We start from the raw sequence: 23,103 nt of genomic DNA, 5'->3' as shown, positions 1-23,103 counted from the left end.
CCAGCATCTGCAGCCCTCACTTTCTCCTAGGAACAATATAGATCAGCACAGATATAATAGAGGAATGGGACTTGTTGCAGGTTTTATCACTTGCAGCAGAGGTCTGGATGTTCTGCTTTTACTCAAGGTGGATAGTGGGATACCAAGCAGGAATGCTTTGGAGTTGTCAAATCTAAAGGTAATGAAGGCTGGTCAATAGTACATGAGTTGAAACAGAGTGAAATTGAGTAATAACGCTGAGGTGGAATTAAACATTTGAAATATGAAGTCAGAAGTTCATATCAGGATTAAATGTGACAGCAAGCTGGCACGGACTGACTCAATTTCAGATGGGTTGCCAGGGAGAGGGAGGAGTAGGGAGTTGGGAAATCGAGTTTTTAGTGGGAACAGTGATTTCAGACAGACCCAAAATTTAACCTGAACAAATTTCTGCTCAACTGGTACTAGATATTGGATAGGCAGTCTTATAATTTAGCAAGAGTGGGTGAGTTGAGAGAAAGATGAAGTATATCTGGGTGTCTTTAGTGTGCATGTAAAATCACTGTGCCTTTGTGCCAACAAAGAGCATGTAGATGATGCCATCATACCGAGACAGACAATTGAATCAAATCAGTCTCCCTATTCCTGTATTCACAAAACAGTAAAATTAAAATACTCAATGACTCTCAAAACTGACCTCAATGTTTCCTAAACAAAAGTTTTTTTGAATTTGTGAATTTTAGATTTGCAGATTTTGTGAATAACCAAAACTCTACACCAGGTTTCTAGGGGTAAACAAACAATTTAACAATTTATTAATAATAGTCACTTTTGCAGCTCAACATCTGTTTCACTTGTTCCTCTCTGTCAAAAGTATAAAAACTGTCATTTTCCAGTCCCAATCAGCTCCAAAGAAAAGACATTTCAAGCTCAAAACATTAACTCTGTTTTCTCTTCTCTCCATCAATGCTGTCAGACCTACTGAGGTCCGCCAGCACTTTCAGTTTTTATTTCAGGTCACGAGCATCTTCAGCACTTTGCTTTTATTTACAGAAGTAGTTCTGTCTTTGGAATCAGATGTGAAACTGTGGCCCTTATCATCCATTCAGATTGATATGAAGGATCCCCCAACACTATTCAAAGGGGCTGATGTATTCTCCCAAAGTCCTGGCCAACATTTATCCCTCAACTAACATCACTGAAGAAACTGATAACCTAGTGATTCATTTCATTGCTCCTCATGGGATCTTGCTGTTGTGCAAATTGACAGTGATTATCTCTGAAATTAAGTAGTGTTTTTTCAATAATCATTGAGGGGCTGGATTTCATGCTCCTTGCACATGGTATGGAACACGCACCTTTAACGGCAAATCTCCCACATTTGAGAAACTTCTCCAGATGAACATCCATTCAGCCATATTAGAACTTCTTATCCTTTCAGGGGCGTTAACACTGACTGAAAAACAGAAGCGTGAGAGGCAAGGGGAGTGGGGTGCTTTCTGCAGCCACTCCCATGCTCCTCATTTCTGCCTCTAACTACCCCCAGACAGGGTCAGATGGAGGCCTCACCACACAGACTCTGCAGGCAGGCTGACCTGGTTTCCTTTTCAGGAAAACTGCCACCACAGATACTAAGGCTGATAATAAGGCAGGTTAAAGCCCTTAAGCAGCGTTATTGACCACTTAAAGGCATAATTAGCAGAAAATTGGCAGAGAGCATTAGTAGCTTCAATTTAGTATTAAAATTATTTGATATTGTAAGGATTAATTAAATTAAAAAGGAGAAAGAAAAGGAGCACACGGTGTCCACCAACACCCTGGAGTTGTTCAGGGAGAGGTGGGTGCTGCAGGGAGTGGAGTGCATTATTTCCCTCTCCAACTCTATTTTGATTTAATCCCTGCCCTCCCCTTCACTGTTTGATCACACAGCATTGCCCTTTGATGTGAAGGGCACTGCTTGTCACTGGCCACTCGGGTGTTTCCTTTCTTCCTGGTGGTGGAAATTTGAATAAAGATTCGTGCACCTTGTGCCTTTCACTGTGTCTCACACCTGCACACACACAACATGGGTGTGGAGGAAAAAATAAGCACTAACGCAGTTAGGCGGTAGTGTGGGGGTAAGAAAAAAAAGAAAAAAACAGGAGTGTCAGACATCCCGCTTACTAAAAAGAAAAAAAACAGAAAAAGGAGAAAGACATGGCAGAAGAGCTCCAAATCGTAGTCTGCTCCTCTTCCTGGATGTGCAGCTCCTGGAATCTGGAGTTTCGGAATTGGAGTGGCATCTGGGGACACTGTGGAGCATTTGCAAGGTGGACAGTGTCGTGGATAGCACATATAGAGAGATGGTCATACTGCAGACATTCCAAGGCAGGAAGGGAATGGGTTACCACCAGGCAGAGCAGGAGAGCTAAGCTGGCAGTGCAGGAATCTCCTTGGCTATTCCCCTTCAAAACAGATATACCTTTTTGGATACTGTTGAGGGGAATGATCTGTCAGGGGATAACAGCAGCAGCCAAATTCATGGCATCATTATTGACTCTGCAGCAGTGGAAGGGAGAATTAGACATGGAAGTGCTATTGTTATCAGGGATTCAATCAGAAGGGGAACAGATAGGCAGTTCTGTGGCTGCAAGTGAGAATCCAGGATGGTATGTTGCCTCCCTGATGCTAGGGTCCTGGATATCTTGGAGCAGTTGCAGGACATTCTGGAGGGGGAGGATGAACAACCAGTGGTCATGGTACATGTTGGAACTAAATAAAAGAGATGAGGTCCTAAACACAGAATATAGAGTGCTAGGACGAAAGTTGAAATGGAGGACTTCAAAGGCAGTTATCTCTGTGGGCGGCACGGTGGCACAGTGGTTAGCACTGCTGCCTCACAGTGCCAGAGACCCGGGTTCAATTCCCGCCTCAGGCGACTGACTGTGTGGAGTTTGCACATTCTCCCCGTGTCTGTGTGGGTTTCCTCCGGGTGCTCCGGTTTCCTCCCACAGTCCAAAGATGTGCAGGTCAGGTGAATTGGCCATGCTAAATTGGCCCGTAGTGTTAGGTAAGGGGTAAATGTAGGGGTGGGTTGCGCTTCAGCGGGTCGGTGTGGACTTGTTAGGCCGAAGGGCCTGTTTCCACACTGTAATGTAATGTAATCTAATCTAAATCTAATCTCAGGATTACTACCTGTGCCATGAGCTAGTCAGAGTAGAAACAGCTGGTTATATAGGATAAACACATGGCTGAAAAGATGGTGTGAGAGGGAAGGTTTCAGATTCATGGGGCAATGGGACAGGTTCTGAGGAAGGTGGGGCCTGTACACTTAGGCAGGACCGGGACTGATGTCATTGGGGGGGATACTCTGTAGAGTGGTTGGGGAGGGTTTAAACTAATGTGGCAATGGGATGGGAAGCAGAGAAGTAGGGCAGTAGATGCAAAAACTGAGGGAGAAGTAGAAACCAAGGCAACTATGACTAAGAACAAGAACAGACAGGAAATGCTGCTGAAAAGAGCTGAGGAGGTGGTCGGAAATGCATTGTGTTTCAATGCGAGACGTATAATAGACAAGGCAGATGAATTTACAGCTTTGGTTAGTACTTAGAACTATGATGTTATTGCAATTATGGAGGCTTGGCTGAAAGAGGCTCAGGACTGGCAGCCAAACATCCCAGAGTTTAGATGAATCAGGTGTAATAGAAAGAGATGTAAAAGGGGTGAGGGGCTGTATTACTGATAAAGGAGTATCTCACAGATCTACTGAGGAAGGATTCATCAAAGGACGTGTAGTAATGTGGGTAGAACTCAGGAATAGGAAAGGTGAAATCACAAACAGTCAGCAGCCAGCAGGAGATAAAGGAGAGAATATGTAGACAGATCCTGGAAAGATGTAAGAAGAGCAGAGTTGTTGTGATGGGTGATTTTAACTTCCCCTATATTAACTGGGACTCACTTCGTGCTTGGGGCTTGGATGGGGCACAATTTCTAAGGACCCCATTCAGGAGGGTTTCTTCCTACAGCATGTAAACAGTCCAACCAGGGAAAAAGTCATACTGGACCTGGTTTTGGGAAATGAGTCCGGCCAGGTGAGTGAAGTTTCAGTGGGGGAGCATTTCGGAAGTAATGACCATAATACCATGAGTTTGAAGAATATTCATGGATATAGATGACAGCAGTCATCTATAGTGAAGGTGTTAAATTGGGGGAAGGCCATCTACAATATTAGGCAGGAACTGGAGAATTTTGATTCGAGGTGGCTCTTTGGGGGTAAATCCATATCAGTCATGTGGGAGCATTTCAAAAGGCAGTTGATAAGAATTCAGGAGCGGTATATTCCTACGAGAATAAAGAATAGGTATGGCAAGTTCCGTGAACCTTGGATGACCAAGGATGTTATGAGTTTGGTCAAAATGGAAAAGGAAGTGTATGTATGGTCTAGGAGGATGAGAACTAACAAAACCCTTGAAGTATATAAGGAAAATAAGAAAGCACTTAAACAAGGAATTAGAAGAGCTAAAAGGAGTCATTAAAATTTGTTAGCGAACAGGATTAAGGAGAACCCCAAGGCTTCTTATACATATATAAAAAGCAAGATGGTAGCCAGGGAAAGAGCCCACTCAAGGACAAAGGAGGGAATCTATGTATGGAACCGGAAGAGCTAAGTGAGGTCCTAAACAAATACTTTATGTCGGTATTCACCAAAGAAAAGTAATTGGTGCAGGATGTTCTTAGGAAAGTGAGTGTCGAATTTCTAAGCCAAGTTGTTATTAAAAAGGGAAAGGTATTGTGTGTCTTAAAAAATATTAAGGTGGATAAGTCGCCAGGTCAATCCCAGAGTATTGAGCAAGGCAAGAGAACAAAGTGCTGGAGGATTGACAGGCAACTGTGTATTCTTATTGGCCTCAGGTGAGGTCCCAGAGAACTGGAGAATAACCAATGTTATCCCATTGTTTATGAAGGCTAGGAGGATAATCAAGGAGATTACAGGCCTGTGTGCCTCATTTCGGTGATAGGGAAATTATTGGAAAAGATTCTTAGGGACAAGATCTATACGCATTTTAGAGGCAAATGGGCTTCTTAGCAACAGAGAGCATGGTTTTGTGTAAAGGAGGTCATGCCTCACTAACCTAATCGAGTTTTTTGAGTAGGTGATGAAGATGATTCTTGTGAGAAAAGCAGCTGATGTTGTCTGCTTGACTTCAGTAATGCCTTTGACAAGGTCCCTCAAGGCAGACTGGTACAAAAGGTGAACCACCAGAGGAGGTGGTTTCGGGATGAGTTGGCAAGATGGATACAGAACTAGTTTAGTCATAAGAGACAGAGGGTAGTGGTGGAAGGATGCTTTTCAGAACGGAGGGTTATGACTAGTGATATTCCACAGCGATCAGTGCTGGGACCTCTGCTGTTTGTGGTCTACATAAATGCTTTGGAGGAAAGCGTGGGTGATCTAATTAGTAAGTTTGAGGACAATACAAAGATTGGTGGAGTTGCAGATAATGAGGAGGATTGTCAGAGGACACAGCAGGATGTAAATCAATTGGAGACATGGGCCGAAAAATAGCAGATGAAGTTTAATAATGGACAAATGTGAGGTGATGCACTTTGGAAGGCCAAGTACAGGTGGAAATTACACAGTGAATGGTAGAATTCTTAGGTGTATTGATACACAGAGGGATCTGGGTGTGCAGGTCCACCGATCACTGAAAGTGGCAGCGTAAGTAGATAAGGTAATAAGAAAGGCCTGTGGCACTGAGTACAAGGATACACAAGTTCTGCTGCAGCTTTATGAAACTTTAGTTAGGCCACACTTGGAATATTGCATACAGTTATGGTCACCACACTACCAGAAGGATGTCGGTGCTTTGTAGAGTGTACAGAACAGTTCACCAAGATGTTGCCTGGTATGTGGAATTGAGCTATGAAGAACGGTTGGATAGTCTGGGTTTGTTTTCATTGGATAGCAGGAGGTTGAGGTGTGACCTGATAGAAGTTTATAAGATTGTGAATGGTATGGATAGAGTGCAAAGTATGAAGCTTTTTCCCAGGGTAGAGGAGTCAATTACTAGGGGACACACATTCAAGGTGGAGCGGTTACAGTTTAAAAGAAATGTGTGAGGCAAGTTTTTCACACAAAGGGAGTGCCTGGAATGCACTACCAGAGGAGATGGTGGAAGGAATCACAACAGCAGCATTCAAGAAGCACCTGGATGAATGCATGAATTGGAAAAGAATAGAGGAGTATGGATCCTGTAAGTGAAGACAGTTTTAGTATGGAAGGGCAAAATGTGTTGGTGCAGGCTTAGAGGGTTAAACGGCCTGTTTCTGTGCTGTATTGTTCTTTGTTCTGAACTGGAATTGTTGCCAATAGTCCTTCCCTCTTAGAACGTAATGGCTGATGAGAAGGGAAAGAAGCTGGTATCTCAATGGTTTCAACCCACCAATTAACTTGCTCATCTCGCCACCTGCTCTGCCATCTCGAGGGAGGGGGAAATGCCATGCATAGAACTAAAATATTGGATCAAATTTCAATTTGTGCATTCTGCACATAATCTCTTTGGCAATTAATATTGTTGTTTTAGCTTGGAAGGAAACAACATGCAATGTACTCATGTAAATGACTTATGTACTCATACCGATTGCAGCATACCAGTGTTTCCTTGAAATATTGTTCAAATCCAAGAGCATCAATGTGTGCTTTGCATATCAGAGCAAGTATGGGTTATTTGTTACATTAATCTTATTGTCATGATATTAATTCCCACACACATTTATACAGTATTATATTATCCTTCAAAAATCCAAGAAGCTCTAGTTGTGCTTCCTTGAATACAATATTAATATTTGCTATGGAAACTTCTAATTTATAATTTTCATTGGCTGAAATTTAGCTATTCAGTCAAGTTATCTGAATTGGGGGGGGAACATATAGATGGGGTAACCCATCATGAACTGGAGAAGTCCACTGTTACGTGATTCTCTTCAGCCGGTTCTGGAGCCTAATTCACTTTCCTTCTATACTTGCAAGATAAAATTAAACCCAAAACAACTGTGAAAGGGTGAAGACCGAAGTTGGAGTGCCGTGCATTCATTCTCCAAGCCCTGTCGAGACAGAGATAGTCGAGCTGTGTTTTTCATTAATTCACAAGTCCATCAAGGAAGTGGTCAGCACGTAGTGTCCTTGAGACCCTTCAGGAAGAGGAGAGGGCGGATTCTATCGAGCGGTTCCCTGAGCAAACTGTCAAAGTCATTTGGCAGAATGCCTCATCGCCAGAACTTTCCAACAAGCACCAAGACATGGCTTGGCTGGTGGTGAGAAGGGCTCTGCCTGTGAGATCTTTTATGCACGCCTGGACTCTTAGCCGCACCACACGCTGCCCTCGAAGTGGCTGCGGGGGGGATGAGACTGTCACACACCTCCTTCTGGAATGTGCCTATGCAGAAGAAGTCTGGAGAGGAATGCAGTGGTGTTTGTCAAGGTTCATCCCGAGCAGTGCCGTGACGTGGGACTCCGTGCTCTACGGTCTGTTCCCCGGGACGCACCCGGGATGGACTTCAACTGTGCCTGGAGGATCATCAACTTGGTGAAGGACACTCTCTGGGCGGTCCGAAACCTGTTGATCTTCCAGCTGAAGGAGTTGACCCTGACTGAGTGTTGCAGACTGGCACATTCCAAGGTCCAGGACTACGTGGTGAGGGACGTGCTGAAGTTTGGGGCAGCTGCTGCCAAGGCGCGGTGGGGAAAGACCACCGTGTAACATCTGCCTGCCTCAGAAAACAGGGAGCCCACGCAGTCATTTGGGCTCCGCTGATGCCTCAGCTAAATATATGGATATATGATCGATAAACATACAGACATGTATATATGAATGATAAATTCTGATCTTTGTTTGCAAATGTTTGCATATGTATGACATGACCAACTGTACAGACCATCAAATTATTTTATGAATAAAGTATATTTATGAAATAAAAAAAAATCACAAAATGTGGTTGTTGCTGGCTTGGCCAGCATTTATTGCACATCCCAAATTGCCCAGAGCACAAGTCAATCACATTGCTGTGGATCTGGGGTTAAATGTTGGCCAGCAGTATCCTTCAGTGAGCCAGATGGGAATTTTCTGACAAGAACTTCATGGTCATCATTAGACTCTCAATCAATTCAAATTCAGCATCTGCCACAGTGGGATTTGAACTCTGATCCCCAGAACAGTGCCTGAGATTGATAATCTGGCAACAATGCTATTAGGCCATCGCCTCCCCTTAAAGAGGTATAAGACAGCTATTCCATCTCAGACACTGTGATTAGGAAGATTAGTGCTTTGCCAGCAACCCTGGCTTCAGAGGGGGTGTGGTGCACTCAAGGATGAGAGTAGATGGCTGTATATTAAAAGAGCTAATTTTGTGTGTTTTTCATTTGAAGATGTGATTGCAGCAGAGATGTGTGAAGAACTCAACAGGGAAGCTCCTCAGACCTTTTTTTGAGGATGTTGATGTCTCAGAGGATACAGCATCTTATCTTTCCCATGCACAAAGCACCAGCAGAGTTACAATTTGTTTACACATTCCAATGCTTGGTAGATGTTCATGATTCAGTCTAAGATCACACTCTGGTTAATCCCTCATGCAGATGACAGAGACTGTGTTATCAAATGCAATTGATAGTCGAGACCTTTGGAGACCAGAACCTATTGCTGAATTGGGGAGAATCTGGTGGAGCTACTCAGCAGATATGTGAGATGGATAGAGGAGTCCATTCATTGTTGCATCCATGGAAAGCTTGGTGACTGTTATCAAGAGGCAGATCGAGGAGAACACTCAGCGGATGCCGAGTGTTAATGTAAATTTGCGACCATTGTTGTCACCATGAGTTCATGATTGTGTGCCTAAAAATGCTCTTCAGGTACACCTGCACACAGGAAACAGGGAGGCACCATTTTGCATCGGGTAATTGAAAGTGCAGAGTTTACAAGCGAACATTCACTAGAGCTCTGAGGTCCAAAGTGGCAACTGATGCGTAAACTCAATGATAGGCATTGTTTGATGTCATTATAAACCCACTCTTCGATCTTCCAGTGCATGTGCTGTATGTCTGCACTGGTGCCCTTACAGCCCAAGGGCTTTGTGAAGGGCTTGCTGGTGCTCAAAGTGGTTAGAGGTCTTCCACCCAGCATTTTTAAACTTCCTTGCCCCCATAGGCAGCTTTGATCTTGAGGCAGGTAGCAAGTTCACCATACATAGAATCATAGAGATGTACAGCATGAAAACAGACCCTTCGGTCCAACTTGTCCATGCCAACCAGATATCCCAACCCAACCTAGTCCCATCTGCCAGCACCCGGCTCATATCTCTCCAAACCCTTCCTATTCATATACCCACCCAGTTGCCTTTTAAATGTTACAATTGTACCAGCCTCCACCACTTCCTGTGGCAGCTCATTCCACACATGCACCACCTTCTGCATGAAAAAGTTGCTCCTTAGGTCTCTTTTATATCTTTCTCCTCTCACGCTAAACCTATGCCCTCTCGTTCTGGACTCTCCCCACCCCAGGGAAAAGAACTTTACCATATCCGTACCCCTCATGATTTTATAAACCTCTATAAGGTCACCCCCCAGCCTCTGATGCTCCAGGGAAAACAGCCCTAGCCTAATCAACCTCTCCCTACAGCTCAAATTCTCCAACTCTGACAACATCCTTGTAAATTTTTTCTGAACCCTTTCAAGTTTCATAACGTCAATTCCATTAGGAAGGAGACCAGAATTGCACGCAATATTCCAACAGTGGCCTAACTGTACAGTTGCAACATGACCTCTCAACACCTGTACTCAATACTCTGACTAATAAAGGAAAGCATACCAAATGCTTTCTTCACTATCCTATCTACCTGCCACTCTACTTTCAAGGAGCTATGAACCTGCAGTCCGAGGTCTCTTTGTTCAGCAATACTGCCTCAGACCTTACCATTAAGTATATAAGTCCTGCTAAGATTTATCAAACAATCTTTATTTGGGCATCAAATTATGTCAGCCAAACAGCAAGTACCTTTCTCTACAACTAATGCTGCTTCATAAACCTTAAGAGCTCTAGGTTCCCATGCCAGTATTTCCAACACCCACAGCTCCAGAACACGTCCACCATTCCTTTTCACCTGCTTCTGGCTAACACTAATTTGGAAAACGAAATCAGGGCATTCCCTTTTCCTTCCACAAGTTTAGCACTTTCTCTGTTTAAATAATTGATTCATGAAACTTGAATATACTTCTTACATCAATTCTGTAGGCTATTTGAACCACACCACTTCCTTCAGCCCATACATTCTCATTTTCCAATCTCTGAGTTCCAAGTATAGTGCTGACAAGATGCACGATAGAATGCTGTTCTATCATGGAGGGATAAGAGATGGAGGGGTAAGAGCTATGGTTGTACCTATAGAGGATGGGGAGATTTACATTCAGTGACCAAGGTTGCTCTCAAACTGAATCTAATGAACAGTTGTGTGTTAGAGTGGAGGACATTGCTGGAGGACTAAAGGCAGAAAATCTATCTACATGAATTACAATCAATAGACTTCTGGAATACAAAAAGAAAAATGTTTCAGTGACTTCCATCCTATGACACATAGAAGTTTCATATACAGCCTCACCAAATAAGCATTTGGAATTTACATTATGCAAATTTATTGTACATTGGGAAAATAAGGAAAATTTCAATATTGATTGTCAGCCTGTGTCAAACGTGTCAAGATTCATGTTCAAATTGTGTTGTGCAAATCCTACTGAATCCTTTCCTTTTGAATTGGATCATCCTTATTCATATTTTTAAATGTTTTGATATGAAATGATCCATTCCAGTTTAGAAGTCAATTTTGCATATTCCCAGAAACCTCAGAGCATTTCCTAGATCCCTTGTTGTCACATGAATCAAATACTTATGATGTCTTGTTAATCCTGGTTCTCAGTAAAATGTTTCTATCTGGCTCTCAAACATCAGAGTTATGTATCTAATTAAATTCACAGCAGATCATATGAAATATAACAACCAATTATGTGGAAGCTTCATATCATTGTTCACACTTTGGGAGCAGGTGGGGTTATTAAAACTGACAAAATTGACAGTGTGTCAGGAAGCAGTTTCAGAATGTGCCAGTTTCCACATTTAATTTCAATGTGTTCAGAGTGTAGGTTAACTCACGCTGTGCTTTATCTATTTAAATAATAATATCCCCATATGACCGGAATCAAATAAGATTAACTCGTGCATTGAATGCAGATATATGACCTGTAGAAGATAATTAATTTTATCCCATATGTGTGCAGGGGGCACCACTAAAAATAGTATCAATCTACAATTAAAATGAGGTGTTTCTTTTGACTGAAAATCATTGCTGGCATTTTGTGATGTAGCTGAAAATTCAGGAACAAGCCTGTATTTGTGTGACCAGGAAATACAAAACTGAATTTACATTGAGCTGGTAATTAACTTAGCGTGAGACATCTGCTCCCAATCAAATGATTGGCTGCTCTCTCAAACAAGGGAATAACAAGGTAAGTGGGGGTGGGGTTTGGAGGGGGCAGAGGTGGTGGAATGGGGCGGGAGTGCAGTCACAGGGATGAAGTCCTCCAGTCATAGGGATAAAGGGGTTGCCATCAGGAATGTGGATATTAGGAGGGAGGGAGCTAGATCAGGGAGTAGACTTTCGTAGGAAACAAATTACCTGAACATTAGGGATCCCTCCCCTGCTGCTGGCAAAATACCAGTGGCAACAGGAATAAGCCTTAGTTATCCATTTCAGGACCTCAACTGACTCACAGGCAGTGGGCCAACCACTATCTCCTGTCCCACTGCTAAAATCACAATGGAGCTAAATATATGATGTGATTGGCACCCCCTCCGATATGACACAATTTTTGTGATGCTGGCCCCAATCCCAACCTTATGCAACCTCCATCAGCCTGCTCCCAGGAAAACAAAAAACACCATGTAATACCAATAACCCTGTTTCCAGTGTTCGATGATTGATTAGAAATAACTGATCTCATGTCAGATCATATACAAGGAAACTTTTTAAAAGTAATTTAAGATACTTATTGTTTTATATCATTATAACTGGTCTTATATTCTACTTCCATTTTAAAATGATAAAACTGTTTAATTATTTCATTCACTTCAAGAACAATACATCTATAATTAACATTGCAATTATGTTGTGCATATGACACAATTACTTTTTACAGAGTCTTTTTACCCCCCATTCTTCACTTATGCAGAATATTTACTAAAGTGGCTGTGAATTTATTACTCTAGATCAAATATCATTTATTAGAACTGCAAATAATCTTCATAAATCCCTAGTCTAATCTCTCATGTTTCTGGACTGGTGGCTGAAAGCAATATTATATTCAAATTTTACTATGTTCAGGATGAAAAGCTACCCTAAAGTTTCAATGCTGATAGATTCAGTACAACAACTTCTCAAACATATCTACATTAGTCACCTGCGACTGAGTATCTGACTGTCTTACCTGTGGAGCCTCTTCATAAGTTTCAGGTTCAACTTCGCCTTCTGTTTCCATTGTATTTTCTCCCATGATTTCAATAGCTTCTTCCCCAACCTCTTCAGGCTGTCAATAGAAAACAAAATAACTCATAAATTTATAGATAAAATAACATCACTTGAAAATTTAATTATGGTTATAAGGAGAAAATTCAAAGCTAGCTACTTGGCAGGAAGAGAATGGACAGGCAGTCGAGCATCAAGATGTGTACCTGCTTGAAGTCATTAGGGTTCATATTTATATTAGGCTTACAGGTAGTATTGAGGCATGAGATTGATGGAGACAATATATATAATGCCCAGATAGTTAAATCTCCCACTGCCATGTTCAAACTGTTTTGCGCCTCCACCATAGTCCTCAGCTATGCTAGCTCCCATTCTGGGTTTAAAGCAAGTCTACAATATGTTTTCCAAATCTTTAAGTTATTCTATCATTATAAATGGGGGTTGATTAGCTCAGTTGGCTGGATGGCAGGTTTATGATGCAGAGTATGTCAATAGCATAGATTCAATTGCTAAACTGGCTGAGGTTACTACAAAGGATTCATCTTCTTAACCTGTGCCCTCACCTAAGGTGTGGTGATCTTCAGGTTAAATAACCACCAGTCATCTCTCTCTAATGGGAGAGCAGCCCCATGGTCTTTGGTTAAATGTTAAAGCACTTTGTCTTAATATTGGCTGTTCATATAAGTAGGTTTATTACATCACGATGTGCATAATTTTAAAGAAGTATAATGCAGATTTTAATGATTGAAAACAAAAGTCTTTAAATAGTATTTGCTGCTTTAAACTGACAAATATACTTTTCCTAAAGGTTGTAAAGTTTAGAAAGTGCAATTCTAGATTTTCAATGAACTTAGACCTCCCTCCTAACTAGCCCCAGAAATTAATTTATAAGCATTCAGTGTTGTGGCAAGGTGGCAAAGAGAGAAAGTAAACATTATTTAATGGTTTAAAGGTTATTTGCAAATTTAAAATCTAATCCAGTTTATATTTATATGACAATAAATTGTATCCGTTGATAGAACATTATGTTCATTGCTTCTTGCTTTAGAATGATAGTCCTGACTGAGTACATGTGTAAACATTGATTTGGAGGTTCTGGTATTGGACTGGGGTGGACAGTGTTAAAAATCACACAACACCAGGTTATTGTCCGACAGGTTTATTTGGAAGCACTGCTTCCTCATCAGGTAGTTGTGGAGCAGAATCATATGACACAGAATTTAAAGCAACGTGATTGCAGTGTCAGGGAATGTAATATTTAACAAATTTTGCTTGAGTCTTTCATTTTTTAGAATGATCATGTTAGTTTTAATTCCTTCATATGTCAATCCCAGAATCTTTTTAGAGTTACATAAAGCAATCTTGAGAATGTAACTTTAAAAAAGTTCTGGGATTTTCATGTGGAGGAGCCGAAACTAACATGATCATTCTAAAAGATAAAAAATTCAAGCTAAATTTGTTTAATGTTATATTCCATGACACTGCAATCTTGTTGCTATAAATTCTGTGTTGTATGATTCTGCTCCACAATCACCTGATGAAGAAGCAGCGCTTCGAAAGCTAGTGCCTCCAAATAAACCTGTTGGACTATAACCTGGTGTTGTGTTTTTTTTTTAACTGTGTAAGTATTAGTATAAACAGATTTTACTATAACAAAGTCTGTTGGGAACAGTACACCAGCTCATAGTCTGGAGAGCAGTTAAAAAGCATCATTTATTGCAGAATTAACAGAAACCCCTGAAAAATATTGATTTATGCTTATTACGATTAATCATTTGTTTTCACGGCCTTTCTTTTAACATTAAACTACAATGGAATCTGACACTATAAAATACCAACTTCAAATTCCATCACCAACTAAGCAGCAAAAACAAAGTGAATCAAAAAAGCAATCTTTCTCATTAAAAAAATCAATTAATTATTATCTACTACTCTGTGATTCGACCTGCAAAAGTAATAGCATTCAACAATTTAATACAAACTTACTAATCTGTTTACTACCTAATGAGGAATCACAGCAAATCCAAAACAGGTCCTATTGAAAGTTTTGCATGTTAATATTTAAAAATCCAATTAAGTTTTATCTTCTGAATACTCCTCACCAACTAGTCTTGCTAGCTGCTGAATGAATTCTAACTGACTCGAAACATACATCCACATTGGCTACACTCAATGAATGCCTTACTTCCTTAGATGGTGTTCCTGGTTTGTTTTTATTGTTATTCATACATCGGATGTAGACATTTCTGGCAATAACAGTCTTTATTTCTGATACTTAAATGCCTTTGAAAAGGTGGTAAGCAGCCTTCTTGAACTGCTGCAGTCTGTGTGATATACTTACTCTGACAGTGCTGTTAGGTAAGGCATTTCAGGAACGACAATAAAGGAATGGGACTTAGTTCTAATTCGGGATGATATGCAATTTGGAGGGGAACTTGTACACGCAACATCAAGTTTATTATAGAATTAAAATTAACATGTAAACACTCCTCCCTCCACCCCGCTTTTAGCTGGCCTTCCAAATCCAGAGCAAAGTTTGCAAAATGTAATTTGCCGATTTCAATTCATGAGCATCAACATGGCATATGGATACACATACCTTGGAAAATTTATTCTTGTTAACAAAGATTTGAAACGAAACTCAGTAATCTGTGAATCGTATTATGAGAAGACAATAGTGACAAATTTCGATTAGCAGTTGAGATTAAACAAGTTTTGTTGGCCTCTGCAGTATCAAAACATTTTAGTCAGTGACAGATGACTTCACCTGTGGTGGTGAAATCTGTAGTAACTGTAGCAAGGTAAGCCAGCTCGACCTAGCTGATTGGAGCTCTTAATCTGGTCCAATCAGGGAGCCCTGGTTGACGGATAAAAAGGGTGAGTGTCAGAGATACTGATATTCTGGTACCTGACTCTGAATGAGGCAGTACTAAAGCTAACGGCTGTTCTTGCATAAATAAAGGATGACTTGATGATGGGATGCCGGCCCTTGCGGAGTTATTTAATCGCCCAACTAGTTCCATGAAAAGTTATTACCAACAAAATTCTGTTTGTTTTGCTGCAGCCAATCATGCTCCACTAAAGGACAGTGAATGTAATGTTCCCTCTGATGAACAACCTCATTTTGCTACGAGGTACAATACTGTGGACCTCACAGATCATCATTGTTCATTATATTATCAACTAATATAGGATGAAGGAAGGCCTGAGAGCTAATAGAATGGGGGAACATGTGATGGATATATAAATTTGGGGGCATTTAGGCGTGAATTAATTGCATAGATATAGTGTTTTAGCATAGGGCTAACTTAAATAAAGCCATCATTTAAACAGAGTCCAAGCCCACACTTTAAGTACGCTTATCTTCTATTGTGCAACATACACACCCATGTCCCATTCTCCAATTGTTCAAAGCAACGCATGCAAGGATTGTTTGGCACCCTTCGTACTGTTCTGCAACAAAACCCCAGCCCTGAACAGCATGGTAACCTCATGTGGAGAGGACATCTTATAGCCTTTCTTAATTCCAGTGAAAGTAGATGTTGCATTGCATACATGCTGTGTCTCATGACATGGCATTCTGATCCTTGCCTCTGTACTGTGTAACACACCCTGCAACTTGAATGTTGCAGATGTCACAATTTTCACACAATGTCCCAGGACAGACTCATTGGATGGCCTGTCGGTGCCACTGCCCCTTTCTCATCTTGAACATAAATGATTGTGTGTCTCCTCCATTTTTGCCACATTGTGAGGACACCTTTTGTGAGAAACTCTGCATTAGCAGTTTACACTATATCCACTGGAGGGTAATACCGGTTCTGGGCTTCCAGACCCTTGTGTTCTTCATCAATTTGTATAGATGTTTTCATGAGGACGCAGAGATGCCAACAGCTTCTGTGCCTTGTCCAATGAGCTAATGTGGATAACATCAGAAACAAAGTAAAGTTCCTCAGATGAGGAATTAGGTCAAATTATAAATCTGTTAGAATGGGTTGCCAGGGGATTGGGAAACTCAGAATTGATTCATTCAATTGTAAATTAGTTTGATACCTTATGGAATATCAAATTGGTACAGAGTATGTGAACTCTGTGAAATATGACATGTTGAGTGAGATACTTGGCAGAGGAAGGCTACCTTGGACCTATTATTTGCATACCTTTCCACGATTGTGTCTGTGATTGATTGATATTTTAACCAACAACTTCTTTATCATTGTAATCTGTTTAATCAGGAGAGTAGAAGGTGAAATAAATTGGTCTTGTGGTAGCCAAAAGATTGGGACTTGTTTTTAGAAACCAGCAGTGAATGACTAAAAGAGGGAGAAAATTCATAATGAAAGGTAAGTTCCTCCTCTAAAACTTACCTCATGGAATCAGTGGCCTCCAGTTTTGCAGCAGCAGTGAGAGCAAGGTTTGGGGGCTACTGGGAAAGTAAACTAATCCTTTAATAACTTATGTTGTGAATAGGCGGAGTACATGCTGAGCAGGAACAGACATGGGACTGCTGAGTAAATTAGGTAATATATTTGGGCAGTTGCTATATCCGAAACACTGCTTAGATAGAGACTCCCACCCATCCTCCTCCTTTAACCAAACAAAAAATTCTATGTGCCAACTCTGTAAGGTTACTGGAATTTTTTCAATAGTCTCTTTGGAAATTCAGAACAGAGGGAATGGATGTTAGGCCAGTTGCATGCTCCTCCTGTAGGATGTGGGAGGGAAGGGTCACCACTAGTGTTCCCACTGACTTCATCTGCAGGAAGTGCACATAACTCCAGCTCCTCAGAAACAGCATTAGGGAAGTGGAGCTGGAGCTGGATGAACTTCAGGTCATTCAGGAGGCAGAGGGGATAACAGAGAGGAGTTACAGGGAGGTAGTCTCACCTCAGGTATAGGAAAAATGTAGATGGGTTACAGTCAGGGAACAGAGTGCCCCTCAATGATCACTATGCCGTTTTGGATACTATTGGGGGAGGGGAAAGCTTGGATCTGTGGCTCAGAAGGGAAGGGGGCAGAATAGAAAAGTGCTAGTGGTAGGGTCCTCAATAGTTAGAGGAACAGATAGGAGATTCTGTGGTTGCGAACAGGACTCCCGGAAGGTATGTTGCTTCCAGGTGGCAAGGTAGGGGATGTCTGATTGAGTCTGCAAGATTCTGAAGGGGAAGGGTGAGCAGCCAGAAGTCGTGGTGCAAATTGGTACCAATGACATAGCAAGAAAAGGGATGAGGATCTAAAAAGTGATTTCAGGGAGTTAGGTTGGAAGCTAAAGAGCAGGTCAAGCAGAGTAGTAATCTCAGGATTACTACCAGTGCCACATGCTAGTGAGGTGAGGAACAGGGAGCAAGTGCAGCTAAACACCTGGCTACAGGGCGAGTGCGGGAGGGAGGGTTTCAGATACGTAGCATATTGGAGTACTTTCTGGGGAAGGTGGAACCTGTACATGAAATATGGGTTGCACTTAAACTGGAGGGGCGCCAATGTCCTGGGTGGGAGATTTGCTAGAGCACTTCGGGAGGGTTTAAATTATTTTGTCAGGGCTACAAATCAGAGGAGAGGGTAGTTGCTTAACAGGCAGAAATAGAATGCAGAGAGTCTGTCAGGAAGGATACACAGTTTATAGGGTCAAGGGATGGGTTAAAGTGTGTCTGTTTCAATGCAAAGGGTAGCAGGAATAAAAGTGACGAACTTAGAGCATAGATCAGTACTTGAATCTACGATGTTGTGGCCATAACGGAAACATGCATTCAAAGTTTGTGCGAAGATTTGTAGCTCGGGTGCTCGTTGTTGTGGTTCTGTTCGCCGAGCTGGAAGTTTTTGTTGCAAACGTTTCGTCCCCTGGCTAGGCGACATCATCAGTGCTTGGGAGCCTCCTGCGAAGCGCTTCTTTGATGTTTCCTCCGGTGTTTATAGTGGTCTGTCCCTGCCGCTTCCGGTTGTCAGTTTCAGCTGTCCGCTGTAGTGGTTGGTATATTGGGTCCAGGTCGATGTGTTTGTTGATGAAGTTTGTGGATGAATGCCATGCCTCTAGGAATTCCCTGGCTGTTCTCTGTCTAGCTTGCCCTATGATAGTAGTGTTGTCCCAGTCGAATTCATGTTGCTTGTTGTCTGCGTATGTGGCTACTAAGGATAGCTGGTCGTGTCGTTTCGTGGCTACTTGATGTTCATGTATGCGGATTGTTAGCTGTCTTCCTGTTTGTCCTATATAGTGTTTTGTGCAGTCCTTGCATGGTATTTTGTACACTACATTAGTTTTGCTCATGTTGGGTAACTGATCCTTCATTCTGGTGAGTTGTTGTCTGAGCGTGGCTCAACATGAGCAAAACTAATGTAGAACAAACTTCATCAACAAACACATCGACCTGGACCCAATATACCAACCACTACAGCGGACAACTGAAACTGACAAAACTGGGACAACACTACCATTATAGGGCAAGCCAGACAGAGAACAGCCAGGGAATTCCTAGAGGCATGGCATTCATCTACAAACTTCATCAACAAACACATCGACCTGGACCCAATATACCAACTACTACAGCGGACAACTGAAACTGACAACCGGAAGCGGCAGGGACAGACCACTATAAACACCGGAGGAAACATCAAAGAAGTGCTTCGCAGGAGGCTCCCAAGCACTGATGATGTCGCCTAGCCAGGGGACGAAACGTTTGCAACAAAAGGAAACATGCATTTCACAGGGGCAGGAATGGTTGCTGGATGCTCCAGGGTATAGATCTTTTTAAAAGAACAGGGAGGGAGATAAAAGGCGGGGTTGGGGGGGGGGGGGGAGGGAGGTGTGTAGCATTGTTAATTAGAGAGTGCATCTGCACAAAAGGAGGTAGTTGAAGAGAATTTGTTTACTGAGTCAGTAGAGGTGGAAGTCAGTAATGGGGAAGAAGCAATCACTTTATTGGATGCTTTCCATAGACTCCCCAGTAGCAGCAGGGAAATGGGACAACAGATTGGATGGCAGATCTTGGAAAGGTGCATATGTTGTTGTTATGGGTGACTTCAACTTCCTCAATATTGATCGGAACCTATTTAGTGCTAATAGTCTGTATGGAGCAGTTTTTGTCAGGTGTGTCCCAGAAGGGCGGCATAGAGGCACAGTGGTTAGCACTCCTGCCTCACAGCGCCAGAGATCCGGGTTCAGTTCCCGCCTCAGGTGACTGACTATGTGGAGTTTGCACATTCTCCCCGTGTCTGCGTGGGTTTCCTCCGGGTGCTCCGGTTTCCTCCCACAGTCCAAAGATGTGCAGGTCAGGTGAATTGGCCATGCTAAATTGCCCGTAGTGTTAGGTAAGGGGTAAACGTAGGGGTATAGGTGGGTTGCGCTTCGGCATGTCGGTGTGGACTTGTTGGGCCGAAGGGCCTGTTTCCACACTGTAAGTAATCTAAAAAGGACTTCTGACTCCATATGTAGGTAGGCTGACTGGGGGGAGGCCACATTGGATTTGGTGGTAAGCAACAAGTCTGGCCGGGTGTCAGATCTTTCAGTGGGAGAGCATTTCGGTGACAGTAGCCACAACTATCTCACCTTTACCATAGCCATGGAGAGGAATAGGAGCAGACAGTATGGGAAGGTATTCAACTCGGGGAGGGGAAATCATACTGCCATTACACAGGAGCTGTGGAGTATAAATTGGGAACAATTGTTCTATGGGAAATGCACAACAGAAAGGTGGAAGCTGTTTAAGCAGTACTTGTTGTGAGTGGTGCATAACTTTGTCCCACTGAGAAAGACAAGGAGTAGTCAGGTGAAGGAGCCTTGGATGATGAGAAGAGGAGCTTCTCGTCAAGAGGAAGAAGGAAGCTTAGTTAAGGTTGAGGAAGCAAAGCTCTAGTACAGAGTAACTAGGAAAGAACTCCAAAATAGTCTGAGGAGAGCTAGGTGGGGGCATGAAGAAACCTTGGCAGGAACGATTCGGGAAAACTTAGGTGAGGAATAAGAGAATGATCAGATAGAGAGTAGGGCCAAACAGAGATAGTGGAGGGAACCTGTGCCTGGAGTCTGAAGAGGTAGGGGAGGCCATAAATGAAGTTTTTGCTTCAGTATTCGCTAGAGAAGGGACTTGTTGATAGTGAGAACACCATGGAACAGGTTAATAGGCTTGCACAGATTGATATTAAGACAGTGGATGTGCTGTAAATTCTGGGAAGCATCAAGATTGATAAGTCTCCAGGGCTGGACCAGATATATCCAAGGTTACAATGGGAAGCAAGGAATGAGATTGCTGCACCTCTGGCGATGATCTTTGCATCCTCATTCTCCACAGGAGTAGTACCAGATGATTGGAGGGAGGCGAATTTTGTTCCTCTGTTCAAGAAAGGAAATAGACAAGTCCCTGGGAATTGCAGACCAGTCAGTCTATGTCTGTGGTAAGGAAGGTACTGGAAAGGATTCTGAGAGGTAGGGTTTATGACTATTTGAAAAAATCATAGTTTGATTAAAGATAGTCAGCATGGTTTTGTGAGGGGCACGTCATGCCCCACAAGCTTTATTAAGTTCTTTGAAGCTGTGACGAGACAAGTTGAGGAAGGTTGAGTAGTGGATGTGGTGTATATGGATTTCAGTAAGGCATTTGATAAGGTTGCCTCTTCGGCTCTTTCAGAAAGTTAAGAGGTATGGGATACAAGGAAATTTGGCTTTCTGGATACAGAATTGGCTGGCCAAAAGAAGACAGTGAGTGGTAGTGGATGGAAAGTATTCCACCTGGAGGTTGGTGACCAGTGGTGTCCCGCAGGGATCAGTTCTTGAGCCTCTGCTCTTTGTAGTTTTTATAAATGACTTGGATGAAGAAATGGAAAGGTGGATTAGTAAGTTTGCTGATGACGCGTACGTCGGTGGTGTTGAAAATAGTATTGAGGGCTGTTGCAGGCTACAACAAGACATTGACAGAATGCAGAGCTGGGCTGAGAAGTGGCAGATGGAGTTCACCCCGGATAAATGCAAAGTGATTCATTTTGAAAGGTCGAATTTGAAAGCTGAATACAGGGCTATCGACAGGGTTCTTGGCAGTGTGGAGGAAAAGCAGGATCTTGGGGTCCACATACATAGATCCATCAAAGTTGCCACCCAAGTTCACAGGGGTGTTAAGAAGGTATATGGCATTTCATTAACAGGGGAATTGAGTTTAAGAGCCACAAGGTTTTGCTGCAGCTCTATAAAACCTGGTTAGACTACACTTGGAATATTGTGTCCAGTTCTGATTGCCTCATCGGAGGAAGGGTGTAGATGTTTTAAAGAGGGTGTAGAGGAAATTTACCAGGATGCTGCCTGGATTGGAGAGCATGTCTTATGAAGAGAGGTTGAGGGAGCTAGGGCTTTTAACACTGGAGAGAAGAAGGAAGAAAGGAGACTTGATAGAGGTATATAAGGTAATGAGAGCATAGATAGAATAGATAGCCTGAGACTTTTCCCTGGGGCAGAAATGGTTGTCATGAGGAATCATAATTTTAAGGTGATTGGAGAAAGGTATAGGGGAGATGTCAGAGGTAGGTTCTTCATAGAGAGAGTGGTGGGTGCATGGAATGCACTGCCACTGTGATAGTAGAGTCAGAGACATTTAAATGACTGCTGGATAAGAACATGGACAGCAGTAAATTGGGGGGTATGTAGGTTATGTTGATCTTAGGTTAAAATAAATACTTGGCACAACATTGTGGGCTGAAGGGCTTGTACTATGTTGAATTTGTCTATGTTCTATAAAGCAAATTGGCAAGAAATATACAAACAAAAAGCAAGAGCTTCTATAGGCAAGTAAGAAGACAGTAATAAATGTAAGTGTGGAATCTTTGAGAATGTGACTGGGAAATTGATAATGGGAAAGAGGGAAATTTGACAGATAATTTAAGTCAATATTTCACATTGGTCTTAGGGTATAAATATCTTAAAATTATCAGATAAACAAGATACCAAAGGCAGGAAAAATCTTGTTTCCGTCTCTATCATGAAGGACAAAGTACTTGAGAAGTTAATGCAATTGAAGGCAGATAATTCATCAAGACGAGATGGTGCAAAAATAGGTTACCCCAGAATTCTGACTGGGAACAAAAAAGCCAATTTCCATTTACCTTACCAATTACTTGCTGCATCTGCATGCTAATGCTTTGTGTTTCATGCTCAAAAACACCCAGATACCTCTGTACTGCACTTTCTTGACTCTTTCCAACATTAAACTCCATCTACCATTTTTTTGGCCATTTGCTCAAACTCTTGTAGAATCCATTATGATGAAAACATAAGGCAAATGGAATTTTAGGCTTTCTTTGCTTTGGGATTTGCAGTTTAAAAATAGGGAAGACTTACCATAACTTGGTAATGGTTGTATCTTAAGTACTGTGTACAGCTTTGGTCCCCTTATTTAAGACAAGGTATACTGGCATTGAAGGCAGTTCAAAAGAAATTCAGTAGGCTGATTTCTAGAATGAAAGGGCTAATTTAACAAGAACAGCTAAACAGGTCAAGCTTTTATTCATTGCAGTTAGAGAATAAGGATTAAGAAGAAACATTCAAGGATGGTCAAGATTACTTATGGCCAGGATTTGTCGTCAATGTGGCTAGTCAATGTTCACAAT

The 23,103-nt window shown here is 42.0% G+C and overlaps 1 protein-coding gene across 2 annotated transcripts in view; it reads right to left on the bottom strand.

Moving 5' to 3' along the window:
* Positions 1-23,103, bottom strand: part of sncb (synuclein, beta) — a 92,340-nt gene that overhangs the window by 15,025 nt on the left and 54,212 nt on the right. For both annotated transcript variants that reach the window (XM_043703728.1, XM_043703729.1), the window contains exon 5: positions 12,485-12,583. In XM_043703728.1, coding sequence (XP_043559663.1) covers positions 12,485-12,583 — 99 coding nt within the window. The remainder of the gene's footprint in view (positions 1-12,484; positions 12,584-23,103) is intronic.

Source organism: Chiloscyllium plagiosum, chromosome 14 (assembly GCF_004010195.1).
Source record: "Chiloscyllium plagiosum isolate BGI_BamShark_2017 chromosome 14, ASM401019v2, whole genome shotgun sequence".
NCBI lineage: Eukaryota > Metazoa > Chordata > Chondrichthyes > Orectolobiformes > Hemiscylliidae > Chiloscyllium > Chiloscyllium plagiosum.
Note: the sequence above shows the minus strand (reverse complement) of the source record. Positions and strands in the feature narration are given on the sequence as shown.